Source organism: Loxodonta africana, chromosome 12 (assembly GCF_030014295.1).
Source record: "Loxodonta africana isolate mLoxAfr1 chromosome 12, mLoxAfr1.hap2, whole genome shotgun sequence".
Lineage (NCBI taxonomy): Eukaryota > Metazoa > Chordata > Mammalia > Proboscidea > Elephantidae > Loxodonta > Loxodonta africana.
The window spans coordinates 57,787,312-57,806,854 of record NC_087353.1 but is presented as its reverse complement, the minus strand read 5'-3'; the positions used below and the strand labels follow the sequence as shown (position 1 = coordinate 57,806,854).

At 53.6% G+C, this 19,543-nt stretch overlaps 2 protein-coding genes across 11 annotated transcripts in view; both read left to right on the top strand.

The window, feature by feature from the left end:
* CREBBP (CREB binding protein) overlaps positions 1-9,277 on the top strand; it is a 152,774-nt gene extending 143,497 nt beyond the window's left edge. For all 8 annotated transcript variants that reach the window (XM_064295460.1, XM_064295459.1, XM_064295461.1 and 5 more), the window contains 5 exons: positions 209-374; positions 782-949; positions 3,461-3,622; positions 4,139-4,420; positions 6,045-9,277. In XM_064295460.1, coding sequence (XP_064151530.1) covers positions 209-374; positions 782-949; positions 3,461-3,622; positions 4,139-4,420; positions 6,045-8,231 — 2,965 coding nt within the window. In that variant the 3' untranslated portion in view covers positions 8,232-9,277. The remainder of the gene's footprint in view (positions 1-208; positions 375-781; positions 950-3,460; positions 3,623-4,138; positions 4,421-6,044) is intronic.
* A 9,883-nt stretch (positions 9,278-19,160) lies between these two features.
* TRAP1 (TNF receptor associated protein 1) overlaps positions 19,161-19,543 on the top strand; it is an 83,087-nt gene continuing 82,704 nt past the window's right edge. For all 3 annotated transcript variants that reach the window (XM_064295491.1, XM_064295488.1, XM_064295490.1), the window contains exon 1: positions 19,161-19,273. In XM_064295491.1, the coding sequence (XP_064151561.1) occupies positions 19,186-19,273 (88 nt within the window). In that variant the 5' untranslated portion in view covers positions 19,161-19,185. The remainder of the gene's footprint in view (positions 19,274-19,543) is intronic.

Sequence of the window (19,543 nt, the reverse complement as noted above, 5' to 3'; positions counted from 1 at the left end):
CCCTGCCCCACCCCCAGCACACTGTTTGAGACCTGAGACTGTCACCACATTTTGCCACAGGCATTAGGGTCATTTCTCTGTTTTATTTTTTTGTTTATCGTTATTTCTGTCCTGCTTTGGTCCCCGTCAACTTTTACCTGGTTGTCACTCCATGCGGGCAGGCCCTGGTGTTGCTAAGACATCCCCTTGAACTGTGTGTGTCCTGCAGGTACGTGACGGGCCATATCTGGGCCTGTCCCCCAAGCGAAGGAGATGACTACATCTTCCATTGCCACCCCCCTGATCAGAAAATCCCGAAGCCAAAACGACTGCAGGAGTGGTACAAAAAGATGCTGGACAAGGCATTTGCAGAGCGGATCATTCACGACTACAAGGTACCAGGGCCCACATGCTGGGTGGCCAGGCCTCCGTGATCCAGGTACATTTGTATGCTATCCTCTAGCACGCAAGTGTCTTTTAATTATTGTAGAATTATAATTACAAGAGATTCGAAGGCAAGAAATAAAAATGTAGACACATCTTACCTTGCGCCATATCAAGATTTCTACTTGGTAACCTGAAAACATTGATACAGCGTGCCTGTTAAGTCAGCTCATTTCTGTAGTTCGTGTACCATTGAAATGTACCCACGCCGGTATCCCCGAGTCCTAGTGGTTTTCCCAGAGACTCAGAATCCCTGATGGACACAGACTGTTGTAACCTCGATGGGCAGCCCAGGCCAGTGTTCTGGGATGTTCCACCGGCCCTACCATCTCAACACTGTGCTTTGTTCCCTCTCTAGGACATTTTCAAACAAGCGACAGAGGACAGGCTCACAAGTGCCAAGGAGCTGCCCTATTTTGAAGGTGATTTCTGGCCCAATGTCTTGGAAGAGAGCATTAAGGAGCTTGAACAAGAAGAAGAAGAGCGGAAAAAGGAAGAAAGCACAGCCGCAAGCGAAACCCCCGAGGTAAGCCCCCCTCAGTCTGCCTTCTGCCTGGCCCGAGGAAGACTCTCGAAGTAAACACCCCTGTCTGCCTTCTGCTTGGCCTGAGGGTGCCAGGGTCACCAGGACAGTGAGGACGCAGCTGTTCAAGTGCTCAGCTCTAACTGAAAGGTCAATGGTTCAAACCCACCAGCCACTCTACAGGAGAAGAAAGTGGAAGGATTCTTCCCTAAATGTGTACAGCCTTAGAAATCCTGTGGGGCAGTTCTGTTCTGTCTGTAGGGTCACTGTGAGTCAGAATTGACTCAGCGGCAGTGGGTTTGGTTTTTTTGTTGAGGGTGAAGCAGAAACAAATGGACCATCATATAACTTCAGGTGGTGTGGGGGCTGAGAAGAGAACAAAGTGCAGGGTGAAGGTGTCGGGGGAAGTATTGGGGAGACTGCCAGGGAAGGGGAGGAGAGGCAGAGGTGGCTGACCAGAAGCGCCCAAGCTGTGGAGGTCCAGGAGGAGGCCCTCCAGGTGGGGGGAGCAGGGTGGGGATGGAAGTGCCTGTGTCGGGAGCGCCTGTGTGTGTTTAGGGTCATGAAGCCAGGCAGTGCAGGGGGTGCTGTAAGCAAGAGGCCAGGTGGAGGTGGGTGCAGGGTGGGCAGGAGTGGAAGCAGGAGCCCCCCAGCGGTTCTTGGAACTGCCCAGGTAAGAGATCCTTCAGGGTTGCACGACGGTTGTAGCAGTGACACTGCAGGAATGACATGATATATGTGGAAAGTAGCACCCCCAGCACTTGCGGCGGGCCTCGGCATCCCGTGAGGGGAGGGGCATGGATGAGGGGGTGCCTCCTGCGCTTGGCGCCTGAGCCGCTGCCCCTGAGATGGGGGAGCTGGGGAGTAGCAGGAGGGAAGGGCACGGGGAATATGTCCAGACTGGGTGCTGGATGTGTTAATGTCGGCTCTTGGGGACATTGTTGGGGTCATCAGTAAGTGAACAGCATTTAAAGCTACGGATCTGGGCTGGCCTCTGTCAGCATTTGAGACTGCGACAGTCTGTGAGGATGGCCCCGGTGTCCATAGCCCCCTTGGCACTGGGGGCTGCTCTCTTAAATTTTTAAAATAAATGTCTTTTTTCCATAATTCTTTAAATAGGCCTTGTTTTTAGAACAGCTTTCAAAAGGTTCAGAGAAAAGTTGAGAAGTAGTCTGGAGAGTTCCACACAGCCTGCGGCCAGTGTCCGTTAGCGTCTGGTGTCAGTCCGTGTGGTGGGTGTGCACCACCTAAAGCCCTACTTTACCCAGGTCTCCTCAGCTCCTCTAACGCCCCACCAGGACCCACGTGACTCTCATTCTTACTGGCTGTGTCAGTTTCTTAGATTTTCCTTGTTTTTGGTGACCGTGACTGTGTTGAGGAGGACTGGACAGGTATTTTGTAGAATGTTCCTCATTTGGAGTTTGCCTGGTATCTTCTCATGACCAGACAGGGGCAGGGCTTGGGGAGTAAGACCCTGAGGTAAAGGGCCTCCTCAGAAGCTCAGACCGTCAGCATGACTATCACTGCTGTCTTTTGCAGTTGTTTTGAAATTTCCTTTTTAAAACAAAAGTTTCCAGCGTAAGGAGTCAGAAGGTGTGAGTACGCTGAGCTGGGGCTGGGGCGGCAGCCTGTGCACAGGGCGGTGGCTGTGCTACGAGGAGGAGACCGTCCTTTCTTGGTGGCGTTGGTGGTGTTGAGGCACTGGGTTCCAGGCATTGGGCTGTGGCAACTGCTTTCCAGAGGCACCCTCGGCCATGCTGCCTACATGTGTCACAACTCACACCCCCTCCTGCTCCCTCTTGTTGACCATGTGTGTCCTGGACTCACGCCCCCTCCTGTTCCATCTTGTTGGCAGCAGTGCTTTCCAGACCACAGCTGGTGCTAAATGAGGGACAGCCGCAGTCCTTCCCAGGCGGGGCGTTGGAGCTGGGGAGTGAACTCTGTGAGAGTGGGCTCCAGGTTGGGCCAGCCCGGTAGGGGCCGTGGGTCTGGGGTTGCCCTGCCTGGTCCTGCCCTTAGCCCTCTAGGGTGAGATCTGGGCCTGGGCAGGGCCCTTGTGGTATCCCCACTCAAACCCATATATCTGCCCCTCCTGCTGGCACTCTCCCTGTCTCCCACCAAAGCCCACGTTCCTGGGTGTTTGGAACCCTCTCGTGGAAGCATGCAGACAGAGTCAGGGTACGAGCGTCATGGAGAGGACCATGATGCAGGGACACCAATGTCCACTCATGTGCATGTCAGGTCTGGCTGTCACTGTCCCTGGAAGGCCTGCTGTGTGGAGCTGAGGCGGCGCAGGCAACCTAGAGGGCCTGTGCCTCCCTCTGCACACCCGATCCCGGTCAGGTGTAGCCTGCTTCTCCTCCTGCCTCTTCCTCAGTGTCTCCTTAGGTGGAGTCAACCAGGGTTGACTGATGCTGCCTTCTGGAGCCCCCACTGCCTGGGCGCTGGGCACCTCAGTGTGCTGGGCTGGTGTGGGGGAGGCCAGACGCACCTGACAGCTCCATGTTACTGCAGGGCAGCCAGGGAGACAGCAAGAATGCCAAGAAAAAGAACAACAAGAAAACCAATAAGAACAAGAGCAGCATCAGCCGAGCCAACAAGAAGAAGCCTAGTATGCCTAATGTCTCCAACGATCTATCGCAAAAGCTGTATGCCACCATGGAGAAGCACAAAGAGGTACGGTATGGGGCTACCTCAGGGGGTAGGGGAGCACTGGGCCCTCAGCACAGGCTCAGGATCCACGGGCCAGAGCTTATCCAGCCTGGGCCCCTCGGTAAAGGAAGAGAAGTTGCTGAGAAGCAGTGCCTCTGCCCCAAGCCTGTTACCCCCCATCCAGGCCCCACCCACCGGTTCTGGTACCCTACCACTCAGCCTGGTGCTCCCCTGTCTTATTACCACCACCCCCCTTCCCTCCCCGGGCTTGGTACCTCCCAGCCTGGCACCACCACCACCTGCCCCGGCTTGGTGGCCACCATCCTAGTATTGTGAAAGCCCCGGAACTCGGAGCTGTGACAGCCCTGCTCAGCCCAGGGAGCATGTGGTCCTGCAGGAATCTGGCTGACTAGCGTCCTCACTGCCCAGGCTGGAGACGCAGGTGCAGGGTGTGACCTGGGCCCCGCCTTCTGCCTGCCTGCTGCACAGAGCCACCCTCTGTCGGGTGACGCCTTTCTTCTGGCCACACTCTGCCTGCAGGTCTTCTTTGTGATCCATCTCCATGCGGGGCCAGTAATCAACACCCTGCCCCCCATCGTGGACCCCGACGCCCTGCTTAGCTGCGACCTCATGGATGGGCGCGATGCCTTCCTCACACTGGCCAGGGACAAGCACTGGGAATTCTCATCTCTGCGCCGCTCCCGCTGGGCGACACTCTGCATGCTGGTGGAGCTACACACCCAGGGCCAGGACCGCTTTGTCTACACCTGCAACGAGTGCAAGCACCATGTAGAGACGCGCTGGCACTGCACCGTGTGTGAGGTGGGTGCCACGTGGCCAAAGGAGAAGCGCTCATCTCCACCCCAGCCCTTTAGGGTAGAGGTTATAGGATTGTGTTCTGAAATCACAAACAGAAGCCAGCTCAGCTCATCATCTACTGGGTTCTGCTCGGCGGCAAAGACACACCAGTACGGAGAGTGGGCTCTCACCTCCAGGAGGAGTCTGGTAGTTACCAGACAGAGCTACATGTGGTCGGAGGGGGTGCCAGGATACAGAACAGGTGCACCGAGGCTCTCCAGGGCCCATGTTCATGCTGCCTTCCCAGGGTGTTAGAGCAAGTATGGAGGGAGGTTCTGTGGCAGGTGTTGTGTCCTGTGGGCATCGGCCTGCTGACCCCTTCTTGATGCCTCAGGTCTAGGCTTGCTGAGGGGTTGGGAGTGCCCTTGCCTTGCTGTCAGCTGGGTGACCTTGGTCAGGGGTCTCAAACAGCTTCTCAGTGTCCCCGCTGGCCCTCCCAGTCCTGCCGCACTGTCACCTGTGCAGAGGCCCTGGGCCTGTGTGGGGTCCTGGGCTGTTGGCAAGCCCTCCCACCTCCCACTCCACCGACGGGACGGACACATGCCCTTCCATTCCTCACTTCCTTCTTCTTGTCCAGATCTTCTCTCCAGTGGTGGTCTTCAGGGTGACTGTAGTCAGAGATCAGATAGGATCTCTGCCTCAGCTGAGGGAGGGCACCTCGCACCTCCAGCCCTTCTCTCCCCTTTCCACCTCACGACACCCTCTTCTCTGTTTCCAGCTCCCTGCAGCCTTCTTTTGCGTCTGTCTTGTTTCCATGCTAGAATCCTCAAACCCTTCCAGGAAGGGCCTGGCCATGGGCCTCTGGTTCTTTTGGTGCAGGACTTTGTTTTCACATTTCCTACATACGAGCGGTTTTCAGAAACGGGGCTCCACATTGGGAAGGACCACTTTGGCCCCTGTGGCTAGCCCACGCCTTCCTCCTGGGGACTGCATCTCACTCTAGGGCTCCTTTTTGGAGACTGCTGCTGGTGATAGGCTTAGGGGGCTGCTGTCTGCTACCCTGTGGTGCAGGCATGACAAGGGCACCCAGCAGCAGCCTGGAGAGAGGGCGAGGAGAGCTCCCGAGGTGCAATGTGTGAGCACTTGTGGGCAGTGCTTTGGAGGGCGCTTTCGTGGTGTAGGTCCTTCAGTGGTCCAGCCTCTGGATCCTGTTGGAGCAGGACGAGGTAGATGCAGATGACGTCTCTACAGAGGGAGGAGGGACAGCGAGGATGGGGCACATGGAGACCGGTCTCTCTCACAGCCCAGGGAGCTTAGGCAGACACTGGTCTCCCTGCTCACCGTGTCTGCTTCCTCCTGCTTGACCGTTGTGAAGTAGTGGATTGGGCAGCGAGCATGGCCAGGGCCCAGCATGCCACCCGGACTGGGGGATACGGGCAAGCAGATAGAGGAGGTGGTCCTTGGACTCTTGTGAGCTCCAGAGAAGGTCCCGGAAGTATAGGCACTGGGGGTGGACATGCTTTGCCATCTGTTACCCCCTCCAGAGTGCAGATGGACCCCAATTCTTGGGGGCAGGGTATCGGGGGCCATGCTGCCACCCATGCAAGCCTTGTGCTAATACTGATCTGTTTCCTCCTCTTATTTGAAGGACTATGACCTATGCATCAACTGCTACAACACCAAGAGCCACAGCCACAAGATGGTCAAGTGGGGGCTGGGCCTGGACGACGAGGGCAGCAGCCAGGGCGAGCCACAGTCTAAGAGCCCGCAGGAGTCTCGGCGCCTGAGCATCCAGCGCTGCATCCAGTCGCTGGTGCATGCCTGCCAGTGCCGAAATGCCAACTGCTCGCTGCCATCCTGCCAGAAGATGAAGCGGGTGGTGCAGCACACCAAGGGCTGTAAGCGCAAAACCAATGGTGGCTGCCCCGTCTGCAAGCAGCTCATCGCCCTCTGCTGCTATCATGCCAAACACTGCCAAGAGAACAAATGCCCTGTGCCCTTCTGCCTCAACATCAAACACAAGCTCCGCCAGCAGCAGATCCAGCACCGCCTGCAGCAGGCCCAGCTCATGCGCCGGCGAATGGCCACCATGAACACCCGCAACGTGCCTCAGCAGAGCCTGCCTTCTCCTACCTCAGCACCGCCCAGCACCCCTACTCAGCAGCCCAGCACGCCCCAGACACCACAGCCCCCAGTTCAGCCTCAGCCCTCTCCTGTGAACATGTCACCAGCTGGCTTCCCTAGTGTGGCCCGGACTCAGCCCCCTACGACGGTGTCCACGGGGAAGCCCACCACCCAGGTGCCGGCCCCCGCGCCACCTGCCCAGCCCCCACCAGCGGCAGTGGAGGCTGCTCGGCAGATCGAGCGCGAGGCCCAGCAGCAGCAGCACCTGTACCGCGTCAACATCAACAACAGCATGCCCCCAGGGCGCACGGGCATGGTGACCCCAGTGAGCCAGATGGCCCCCGTGGGCTTGAATGTGTCACGCCCCAGCCAGGTCAGCGGGCCTGTCCTATCCAACATCCCACCGGGCCAGTGGCAGCAGGGGCCCATGCCTCCACAGCAGCAGATGCCAGGCATGCCAAGGCCGGTGATGTCCATGCCAACACAGCCGGCTGTGGCTGGGCCACGCATGCCTAGCGTGCAGCCGCCCCGGAGCATCTCACCCAGTGCCCTGCAAGACCTGCTGCGAACCCTGAAGTCGCCCAGCTCCCCTCAGCAGCAGCAACAGGTGCTGAACATCCTCAAGTCCAACCCGCAGCTCATGGCCGCCTTCATCAAGCAGCGCACGGCCAAGTATGTGGCCAGCCAGCCTGGCCTGCAGCCTCAGCCTGGCCTGCAGTCCCAGCCCAGCATGCACTCTCAGACCAGCCTGCAGAACCTGAATGCCATGCAGGCCAGCGTGCCGCGGCCCGGTGTGCCGCCACCGCAGCAAGCCATGGGAAGCCTGAACCCCCAGGGCCAGGCGCTGAACGTCATGAACCCAGGGCACAACCCCAACATGACGAGCATGAATCCGCAGTACAGGGAGATGCTGAGGAGGCAGCTGCTTCAGCAGCAGCAGCAGCAACAGCAGCAGCAGCAGCAGCAGCAGCAGCAGCAACAGCAGCAGCAGCAGCAGCAGCAGCAGCAGCAACAGCAGCAGCAGCAGCAGCAGCAACAGCAGCAGCAGCAGCAGGGGAGTGCGGGCATGGCCGGGCATGGCCAGTTCCAGCAGCCGCAGGGATCTGGAGGCTACCCCCCAGCCCTGCAGCCACAGCGGATGCCACAGCACCTCCCCATCCAGGGCAGCTCCATGGGCCAGATGGCAGCTCAGATGGGGCAGCTGGGACAGCCGGGGCTGGGCGCAGACAGCACCCCCAACATCCAGCAGGCCCTGCAGCAGCGGATTCTGCAGCAGCAGCAGATGAAGCAGCAGCTTGGGTCCCCAGGCCAGCCGAACCCCATGAGTCCCCAGCAGCACATGCTCTCAGGACAGCCACAGGCTTCTCACCTCCCTGGCCAGCAGATGGCCACGTCCCTCAGTAACCAGGTGCGTTCTCCGGCCCCTGTCCAGTCTCCGCGGCCCCAGTCCCAGCCACCACATTCCAGCCCGTCACCACGGATACAGCCCCAGCCTTCGCCTCACCATGTCTCCCCCCAGACTGGCTCCCCCCACCCCGGACTCGCCGTCACCATGGCCAGCTCCATAGATCAGGGACACCTGGGGAACCCCGAACAAAGTGCAATGCTTCCACAGCTGAACACCCCCACCAGGAATGCGCTGTCCAGTGAGCTGTCCCTGGTTGGGGACACCACGGGGGACACACTGGAAAAGTTTGTGGAGGGTTTGTAGCATCGTGAGAGCATCGCTTTGTTCCCTTTCGTGTTCTTGGACCTCTTGTACTGAAAACCCAGGCATCTAGGTTCTTTTCTTCCTAGATGGAACTGCTACTTCCAAGCCGTGGAAGGGCGGATTGCTGTTTAAAGAAACAATACAAAGAATATATTTTTTTGTTAAAAACCAGTTGATTTAAATATCTGGTCTCTCTCTGTTTTTTGTTTTTGCTTTTGTTTTTTTGTTATGTTTTTGGGGGAGGGGGGTTTTGTTTGGATTCTTTTGTCGTCATTGCTGGTGACTCATGCCTTTTTTAAATGGGAAAAAAACAATTTCATTATATTCATATTTTTTATTTGTATTTTGAAGACTTTAAGCATTTATGTTTAAAAGTGAGAAGAAAAAATAATATTCAGAAACTGATTCCTGAAATAATGCAAGCTTATAATGTATCCCGATAACTTTCTGACGTTGCGGGATGATTTTTTTCTATAGTGAACTCTGTGGGCGTTCTCCAAGTATTACCCTGGACGATAGGAACTGACTCCTGTGTGCACACACACCAACCCACACATCTATCTATACATGCTGGCCGAAGCCAAACTCTTGTCTTGCAGATGTAGAAATTGTTGCTTTGTTTCTCTGATAAAACTGGTTTTAGATAAAAAATAGGGACGATCACTCTCTTAGACCATGCTAATGTTACTAGGGAAGAAGCATTCTTTTTTTTCTTCTGTGTGAAACTTGAAATGAGGAAAGCAATTCTAGTGTAAATCATGCAAGTGCTATAATTACTATAAATAAGAAAATTCAAGAAGATTCAATCACTGTATAGAATGGTAACATACCAACTCGTTTCTTATATCATATTGTTAAATAAACTGTGTGCAACAGACAAAAAGGGTGGTCCTTCTTGAATTCATGTACATGGTATTAACACTTAGTGTTTGGGGTTTTTGTTATGAAAATGCTGTTTTCAACATTGTATTTGGACTATGCATGTGTTTTTCCCCCTTGTATATAAAGTACTGCTTAAAATTGATATAAATTACTGAAGTTTTTAACATGTATTCTGTTCTTTAAGATCCATGTAAGAATGTTTAAGGCTTTTATTTATGTATATTTTTTGGAGTCTGTTCTTTGTAAGACATGGTTCTGGTTGTTCACTCGTAGATGGAAGGCCCAGGGCAGTGACTGCAGAGGCAAGGCCTGGGTGGCAGCTGGGGAACCCGTCCAGGGCCGAACGCCCCCCACATTTGAGGCTCGCTGGTGACTCATCCACAAGATTAAGTGGCAGCTTGGTCTGACACTGCGTTTTTGCTTCCTGTCCTCTTCCATCTTCCTCCCTGTCTTAGCCAGCTGCCCTGGGAAAAGCCAGAGAGGGAAAGCTTCCTGCAGCATTTTCAGGTAGCAGCTCCCCCTTCCTGTACACACACCCCAGAATTGATGCCAGGGTTGCGGCAGGGACTGCAGGTGGGCTTCTGGCTTCTTGGATTGGGGGCTTAGTGGGGGAGAAGTCACCACGAAGGAATACAGCCCCAGCTGCTCACCTCCACCCTCCTTAGGAAATGCTGGCCAGGCACTGCCCTGGAGGGCACAGTGGGAGGGTGCAGTGGCCCTGATGGGGCTAACAAAGGCCCTGCCTCTGAGGGACAGGCTCAGCCACTAGCCACCCCAGCACACCCCTCAGGGTCCAGGCATCCTTGGTGGGTGGCATGGGAGGTCGTAGATGCTGTAAAAATCACCTCAGGAGGGCTGTGGACAGGAGAGTGGAAGTTGTTAGTCTTGGCCAGTCTCATCCCTAGTCTAGATCATGGGGTTTTCTGGCTTATGTTTTAAAATCATGGCTCAAATAGCCTCCCTTTTGGCCCTTATGTTCACAGAGATATTTTCAAAATACTTGGTTTTAGAATCTGAATTTGAGGAATTTCAGAAATTGGAAGGGTATACAATTTAGCACAGGGTTTCCTATCTCATGTTTTAATGATTAATTTAACCAGATTTGTGTCCGGTGAGACTAAGACCATCTCCCTCACCCTCCTCCCCCACCCAGGTCAACTGTCCTTGTCAGCTGGCCTCGCCCTCGAATATTTGTGTCCAGGACCACCTTTTCCACCCACAGAGTAGTCTTGAGGCCAGTGTTAAAACCAGAAGGGAGTGAGCCTTGGTGGGCATCAGGGCACTGGCAGGGCAGCTCCAGTGGCCCCAAGGGGGCACTCTCCCGGGTATGTAAGTGGAGAGCTTTTCTCAGGTTTTTTCTATATTTCAAAACTTTGTACACCAACCTCCTCTTTGGAGTCTGCATCCCAGGCCACTGTCCTGAGCAGTTAAGACCAGAGGATGGGGCTGAGAGTGTGGCCTGCAGAGGGGCGAAAGGGCAGCTCTGTAAGAAAGCTGGAAAGCCGCAACTCTGTCTCCTGTTGTGTACTTAAAAGAAGAAAAAAAAATCCTGCATTTGTGATCAAAAAGAGAAAACTTGAAATGTGCTGGTGTTTATAATAAAATCTGGTAAAACTGCTTGGGTTCAAAGATGGTTCCCATTGACCAATGCCCCTTAGGATAAGCTCAGTGGTCAGTCGCTCTAAGATTGAGGATGCACACCTGACCACCCAGTGGATGTGTTCAATTATGTTTTAGAAAACGTAGCTTATTACATAGAATGAAGTCTCTCTGGATCACATGAGGCTTATGCCTCTCCTGAGATCTCAGGTTGAAGATGTGTAACTTCTTTGGATTGCAGTAAAATGGAACCAAAGATTTCATTTGAGCCAAGACGTGCTTTTAGCACATCATGGGAAAACACGCTACTGTAAAAAAAAAAAAAAAAAAAATCACCTTTTATTAAGGGGATGATTGAGTGCTGCAGCTAGGATGTTCCACTGGAGAAAGTCGTGCTGGGAAGGAGCCACCACAACCCTGCTCTCCAGAGCTGCATAGACGGCAGGGGCACGCAGGAAGGAGGATAAATCAGTCCATCCTGGATCATAAGGACCTACTGTCCCTGATTGAGATGCTATATGCTAATTTCACATGTAGTGCTCGTGCGTAATCTTATTGTACATACTGAAGAACTAGAAAGTCGAGAGTAGGGAAACATGGGTGCAGGGTGAGATTTTAAAGAGGTTAGAACTTTTGAGTGAATGTAGCCCCAGACTAACAAAGTGAAGCTACTGAAGGAACTTCCAGGAGGAGATGAGAATGCTTTGTGGGCGTCTCAGTTATACATGTGCTGGGCTCCCATCTCTACAGATGACTGACTAGGAGTTTGTTGACTCCGTATCGCTTTGTTAGTTTGCTAAACTGAAAAATTCAAAGGGAGCCAACAGCTGTGAAACAACTAGGAAAGTGTTACCATTATTTTTAAGGGAATTAGGAAGTGATTCTGGGGTGAGCCGTCAGGCCTGGAGCTGGGAGGGGTTGAGAAATGGATGCTGAGAGTGCCACAGTAGCCAGGAACCCTGGGCCCCAGCAAAGCCCTTGCCTTCGTCTTGAGTGAGTGCCTTCATCTGAACAGAAAAGTGAAAACCAGTCTAAAAAACCAAACCCATTGCCATCAAGCTGATTCCGACTCACAGCAACTGTATAGAACAGAGTAGAACTGCCCCATTGGGTTTCCAAGGCTGTAATCTTTATAGAAGCAGACTGCTCCATCTTTCTTTCCCAGCATAACTGGTGGGTTTGAACCACCAACCTTTCAGTTAGCAGCTGAGTGCTTAACCACTGTGCCACTAAGGCTCCTAAAAAGTGAACAGGTGGAAAAATATGTAACAAATGCTCTTGAAAATAAATGGACTAACTCCTCCACCCTGTTGATAAGGGAGGGAAACCAAGTTAAGTAACATGCTGGGTTCGTACAGCGGCGGGCGGCAGAGCAGTGCGGAGCTGGGCCGTGGGCTCCCAGAGGGGCTCTGAGCTTCCTTCTGCCCTTGAAGACTGTCCTGTACCCCATCTCCCCTCCTTACTCCACATGTGTGCCTTGAACCCACTTTGGGGGCACCTTAGGGCTGTGGGAGAATTGAAATAAATTGTAGGTAGCCTAAGATTCAGTAGCTGGAGTTGGACCATTAGCAGACCCTCTCCCCTCAGTGCGTAGATAGTAAGTGGTAACTGCTCTCCTTGTAGTAGACGTTGCCTGTGTTGGTGCCCACTGGTGAACTTGGGCATCAGAGTCCGTTGACCCTGCTGTGCAGAGCTCCCAGGCTCCTGGTGTAGACGACGCTAACCTACCTTCCACTCTAAGAGAGGGCTAAGTGATCACATTGGGCTTTGTGTTCTCTAGTCCTGCGTCCCCATGGCTCTGGCCCAGCAAAAGGCAAGCATTTATGAACTGATTTTACAAATAGATGCAGCTCTATCAATGACACTTAGACCAAAGGACTCTCAAAGGGAGGGAGTGATGTGCAGGGAGTGTTCCTAACTAGACTGAGAACCTGCAGCCTGCAGGTCCTTCAGGGGCTGTCCAGAGTGGCCTACAAGGTGTAGTGGAGACAGATGTGTTCTTGGGGTACTGTAGCAAGGGCTCCCCGTTTCTCCTGCCAGAGCAGGTGGGGTGGCCCGCGCTTCCAGCTGCCATCTTCCTGTCTTGACTCCTCAGGTCCTGCCCAGGTCTGAGGTACTGAGAACAGACAGTTGTTTCAGGGGCTCCCTTATGGGGTGGGGGTGGGGTGGATACATTTATTGGTGGAAGGAGAGGGGGAAGCATGCCAAGAGTCTTGGAGTCTAGACAACAGCATCACCGTTTGCTCCCAAAGCCAGAAGACAGAAAGAGGTAGGGGAAGGGATTAATAGGCAGACAGAACTGTGCAGAGCAGTTTGAAGCTGACTTGTGAGCAGCCAGAGTTGGTGTCAGCCGGATCTCGGTGGGGCCAGAGCACAGGACCCGCCTCTGGGCTTCTTGGGCAGCCCGTTCTCACCATTCCTGATTCTCTGGGCTTCCCGGGCTTTGGTTTGTTGGGCAAGGAAAAGGGGTCCTCGTGTTGGCAGGGAGCAGCAAGCGACGTGAGAGACGGGTGGGCCCTGAGCCAAGGCCCCTGCCTTCCAGAACAGGGTAGAGGAGTCCCCTCCTAAGGCGAACCTGCTGCTTCTGTTGTGGTATGCTGTCAAGTCAATTCTGATTCATAGCAACTCCATGTGACAGTAGAACTGCCCCATAGGGACAGTAATCTTTATGGGAGCAGATTGCCAGGTATTTTCTCCCGAGGTGCCCCTGGTGGGTTCAAACCACCAATCTTTCAGTTAGCAGCCCACCATTGTGCCACCAGGCTTCCTGCCGCTTCTAGATTCCATTCAAATGGGCAGGCCTTGTCTCAGCACCGGGTTCCTTCCCCAGCATTTTAGATTGCAGGGCCTAGGTCTGTGATACAGCCCTCCAGGAGCCCACTCTATAGGAGTTTGTGCTGGAAAGAGGAGGAGCCTCTCTGTTGGGCAGGTAGCTGTGCTGCTTCGTGGCTTGGGAAGTACATACCTTCTTTGTGTTGCTGCTGCTCCTGTGTTCCTCAGGACAGTGGGTCTCCATCTTCAATGCGTGGATGAGGTGCCTGGGATCTTGCTAGAATTCTGACTGGGCGGGGGGGCTGGACCTGAGATTCTGGTTGCTCCCACACTCCCTGGTGGAGCCAAGGCTGTCACCCTCCCTCTGTCCACATGTCGAGTCGTGATGCCTTGAGTGGGAATCTGCCTTTGCTTTAATGTTCACCACATGGGGTGGCGGGGCCGGGGTACGGCTTTGGCCAAGTGGTCACTTAGCCTCCTTCACAACATTCATTCCAGGCTGGAGCCCCTTGTGCCCTCGTAGCCCCCACCGCTGACCCCTTCCCAAATCCCCAAATGAGAACGTGTCAGGTCCCCCAAGACAGGATGAGGAGCACAGCAATGCTAAGGCTGGGAAGTTGCACTCCGGGCAGGTGAACAGTCTGGGGGGCTTAGGAAAACCTTCAGTGACCTGGGAAGCACTTCCTGGCCATTTCGTTCGCTCCAGGGAACAACAGGTACAGGGTGACGCCCTCATGTGCTTACTGCCAGGTAGGAGGGAAAGAAAGATGGCATCATGCTTGCGTTTCCAAAGCAGCATCTGCCTTAGATGGGCGCATCCTCGGCTCCCAAAGCAGAGAAATGAGGGGCTGCAAGCTTCCTGTGTGTCTCCCAGCTGCAGCACGGGAGGCGGTGGTGCCCTTCTAGCACCCGCTCTGCAGAAGTTTGGGTGCTACAGACATGAAGGACGGTAGACCCTCTGTTCCTGTGCCTCTCAGGGAGACAGCACCATCAGGGCTGTCATGGATTGAATTGTGTCCCACAAAAATATGTGTCAACAGAAAAACTAGATGGTGCCCAGCTACAGCCAATGACTGCCATGACAGGAAGCACAACAGAGAATCCCTAAAGGAGCAGGAGAGCAGTGGGATGCAGACCCCAAATTCTAGTAAAAAGACCGGACTTCATGGTCTGAGACCAGAACGACCCCAGAGGTCATGGTCCCCAGACCTTCTGTTAGCCCGAGACATGAACCATTCTTGAGGCCAACCCTTCACACAGGGACTGGACTGGACTACATGACAGAAAATGATACTGTTGAGTGGGCTTCTTGGATCAAGCAGACACATGAGACTATCTGGGCAGCTCCTTTCTGGAGGGGAGATGTGAAGGCCGAGGGGGACAGAAGCTGGCTGAATGGACATGGAAACACAGGGTGGAGAGAAGGAACGTGCTGTCTCATTAGATGGAGAGCAACTAGCAGTATATACCCAGAAACCCAGCACTGTCGAGTCGATTCCGACTCATAGCGACCCTATAGGACAGAGTAGCAGTATATAGGAAGGTGTATTTTTTTTTTTATATAAGGTTAGGGTTAGGGTTAGGGTTAGGGTTAGGGTTAGGGTTAGGGTAAGGTTTTGTATAAGAGACTGACTTGATGTGTAAACTTTCACTTAAAGCACAATAAAAATTAAAAAATATGTGTCAACTCGGTTAGGCCACGATTCCCAGTATTGTCATTGTTCTCCATTTTGTGATTTTCCTATGTGTTATAAATGATAATCTCTGTGGCTAAAGAGGATTAGGGTAGGAGGTAACACCCTTGCTCAGGTCACATATCTGATCCAATGTAAAGAGAGTTACCCTGGGGTGCGGCCTGCACCACCTTTTATCTTACAAGAGATAAATGAAAGGGAAGCAAGCAGAGAGTTGGGGACCTCATACCACTAAGAAAGCAGCACCAGGAGCAGAGCAAGTCCTTTGGACCTGAGGTTCCTGCACTGAGATGCTCCCAGACCAAGGGAAGATTGATGACAAGAACCTTCCTCCAGAGCTGACAGAGAGAGAAAGCCTTCCCCTGGAGCTGATGCCCTATATTTGAACTTGTAGTCTACTGACTGTGAGAGAATAAATTTCTCCTTGTTAAAGCCATCCACTTATGTTATTTCTGTTGTAGCAGCACTAGGTGATTAAAACAAAGGGCAAGAGTCACTACTGCAGATGGCAGGGAACATGCTTGAATTCTGCATTTCCCTGGCTCAGAGCCCTTTCCTCCGATACCCTGCTGAGCTAGCTGGAGACCCCTATCTGAGAGCTCCCCCTTTATACTTGGGGACTCAATCTCAGCAAGGGAACACTGTCTGCACATGCCAGTGTGTGACACTCCCAGTGCCACCCTGGTGGGTGTAGTCTGACTAGAAGTGACCACTGGCAAAGCAGAACAAGGCCATTTGGAGAAACAACCTCCAAGTTCTCCAGTGAAATCAGAATGTTCCAGTAAGTGCCAGGCTGTCCAGTTCCTCCCCCAGGAACAGTCCAGGTCCTGCTAAGTGGTTGCCCCTGACTCCATGAAGGAGCCAGGATTTACTTCTGGCTTGGCCTGCCCACCAGCTGAATCCCAGCAGGTGTGGGGGTGGAATAGCACCTGCTTCCAGCCAGCTCTGGCTGTTACCTTGGGCTGGTCTCAAACCTAGCCACGGACCGGCATTCATCAAGCATCCTGGGCAATATTTGTCAAACGAGTGAGTAAAATATTTGGCGTCTACTGGACTCAAGCCATGGAGTTTTCAATCACCTCATATGCATGGGAAAGCCGGGCAATGAAAAAGGAAGGCAGAAGAACTGATGGTGGTGTTGGTGAAGAACATTGAATTGGACTGACAGAAGAACTGGAGCCCCAGTGGCACAGTAGTTAAGTGATTCGACTGCTAATCAAAAGGTCAGTAGTCCATATCCACCAGCTGCTCCTTGGAAACCCTATGGGGCAGTTCTACTCTGTCCTACAGGGTCACTACGGGCCAGAATCGACTCAACAGCAATGGTTTGGGTTTTTTTGGTTTCAGACAGAACAAACAAATCAGTCTTAGAAGAAATACAACCAGAACACTCCTTAGAAGTGAGTATGACAAGACTTCAGCTTGCTTACTTTGGACATGTCATCAGAAAAGACCAGTCTCTAGAAAAAGTCATCATGCTCGGTAAGGTAGATACCTGGTCAGCAAAAATGAGGGAAACCCTCCATGAGATGGATTGACAGAACAATGGGCTGAAACGCACCAACGATCAAGAAGATGGTGCAAGACCGGGCAATATTTCATTCTGTTGTACATGGGGTTATCATGAGTTGGAGCTGACTTGCTAGTAACCAACAATAACAACTGGACCCACACTGAGTTTGCAGCAAAGTCCTGCAAGGATGAAAAGGACTTTAAGAAACACACCAAGCCCTGTGCAGATGCCTCCAGGCCATTAGTTGCTTCTGTGAACACAACGGCTTTAACATCTCACTAACCCAGTAGAGTTCTTGTCTCTGAAGCTTTGTCAGAGGCCCTCGGAGCTGCAGCTTCCCTTCCCAGACAGTCTGTAGCATCTCCCTGGGAGAATCCTACTCCTAAGCCTGAGCACTGAGACAGTCCCAGAATAGCTTCCTGGTAACACCCAGAGTCTCAGGATAGCCTGGAAGAATCTCTCCTTGCCACCCCATATTTCACCTTCAAAACATCAGCTGCCTTATGAGAGGGTCCACAAAATTGGAAAAAATCATATTGTCCCTGGGGTCTTTCCAGGCTGAGAGGTATCCTTCAGCCATAAGCCAGTCCTCTTCTGGGGGATTAGTGGAGAAGCCCTCCCAGAAGTTGGTGCCCTGAACAAAGAAATGAAGAAAAAGGAAAGCAGTTGAATTTTGCCTTTTGTCACGGGTGTTGTTCACTATCCTCAGCTTACCCCAGGGGTTGTGGGGGGCAGGAGACCTGGGTGGGAGTCTTTCTGCTTTCCATTTTACTTGTCTGCCCTTGGCCCCTTCAAGGCACGGCTTTGATCCCTGGGCACCCAAGAAGCCTCAGTTCCCTGGTCTAGCCTTGGACACTTGACTACAAGGTCGTCTCTGAAAGCCACCGGCCAGAGAAGGAGGACAGAAGACCCTGGTAAATTTGTCTGGAACCTAAGGTGGTTCCGGGTCTCCTGCCCTTCCAGAGCCTGGGTCTTGCCTGTCTCAGCAGCAGCCACCCATCCTTAAATGAAGCCCAGGTTTTCCCCCACTCTTTGCCAAATACCACTTCCTTTTCCTGAAATGAAAGGTCTCCCCAAGCAAATATATTGCACCATAGACCAATGTGTCATTTCTTGCAAAAGAGATGATTTCCTGAGTACAGTGAAAAAAATGTAGAGTGAGGTTGAGGTCCTTCCATTCCCCCCCACTTCCCTATGGCTTTAGAGACACCCTGGAAACAGCTGTGCCTGGGTCAGGCTCTGTGTCAGGAGTGTGGTGCGGGAGAAAGAGAATGCTGGAGACACAGGTGGGATGGGGTATGTGGGTCTGTAGGCCCAGGCATAAGACGTTTGGAATTGATTGCTGAGAAACCATTGGGGTACCTGACTGAGGGGTACATGAGCTGGTCGCTGTGTACAGAATGGGCGTGGGCAAGAGTGGAAGTAGGGGGATCAGTTAGGAGGCTACTGGAGCCCGGGAGAGAGACAGCTCTTTCATTCACACCTACCACCTCATTTTATGTCCCCCTTCTCAGTTGCTTAAGCCAGGAACTCGGAGTCATTTTTAACACCTTTATAGGGTCGCTAGGAGTCAGAATCTACTCCATGGCAGCGGGTTTGGGTTTGGTTTGGTTTCCACCTGGAAGGTTCCCTGACACGCCCCCCAACACCACAACTCAGGGGCCTCTTCGGGGCACTCGTCTTTGCAGGAACTGACACAATCTCAGTTAACTCCGTTTTTGTACAATTACTTGACCGAGCCAGCGAACCTCAAACTTAGTGTGCCTCAGCGTCGTCTGGAGAACCCCGTTTAAGAAGAGCTGCCTGAGCCCCGCCCCGGGCCAAGAAGGTGTTGGGGAAACTGAATTTTAAGTGGCATCCGGGCTTGAAACCTACGTGAGAAACGAAGGTGTACAACCAGACTCTAACCTCCAGCAGGGCAGGAGTATATGGGGCGAAAGAATTGGAATAAACGAATAAACCCAGTTTTGCTGGCTGGGGAGGTTACCGAATTCATGTTTTGGTCTAAACAAGACTTGAATTCTTCTTTTAGGTATGTGGCGTGCCTTAGTTCAGAAGAGACGGGCTTCCAGCAGTCTAGACAGGTGGCCCGGGGTTTATAGAGATGACGGGACCCTTTAATGCTCCTTACCGAGCGCCGCCTTCGCCCGCCCCCCCAGATGGTACTATTATCTGCCCCTTTTTAGGGACAGAGAAACTAAGACCCAGCTGGCAAGCGTGTGCCTAAGGAACTCAGCCCATCTACCCCAGCTCTGCGCGCACGGCCCGTCGCCCTTGACAATGCGACACAGGGTCACGGGAGTCCCGCCCCCAGGCCCGACGGACCCCGCGCCACAGAGACCTCGCAGGGACGCTCCCACCGCCTGCGCAGGCTACTGGCCGGGCAGCCCGGCGCGTTCCGTGACGTCACAGAGCCGCGTCCCAAGGGAGGCCCGCTCCGCCGGCCCCGCCCCCTCGGCGTGCGGCTGCGCGAGGCGCTCGGGGGAAGACAGACATGGCGCGCGAGCTGCGGTCGCTGCTGCTGTGGGGTATTCGCCTCCGGACTCAGCTGCAGGCGCCGGCGCTGGGGGCCTTCCGGAGAGGTGAGGGGCGGTGCCAGGAGGCAGTGGGTGAGGGCGAGCGGCGCCCCCTCAGGGGCTCCGTGAGGGACGCTGTGACAGCACCTGGTTCACTAGGGGTGCGAAGACAAGCGAGGCAGTTTGTGCAGAAGGCGGACGCAGTGGCGTGTGGTGAGCGCGCAACACGGCTTGGGCTCATTTTGCTTGTCCTCAGCTCCGGTGCTGCCGGGGCTTTCTTCCACGGAGTAACGCGGTCGAGTCCCCCGGGCGCTGCGTTCGCTCCCAGGATAGGCT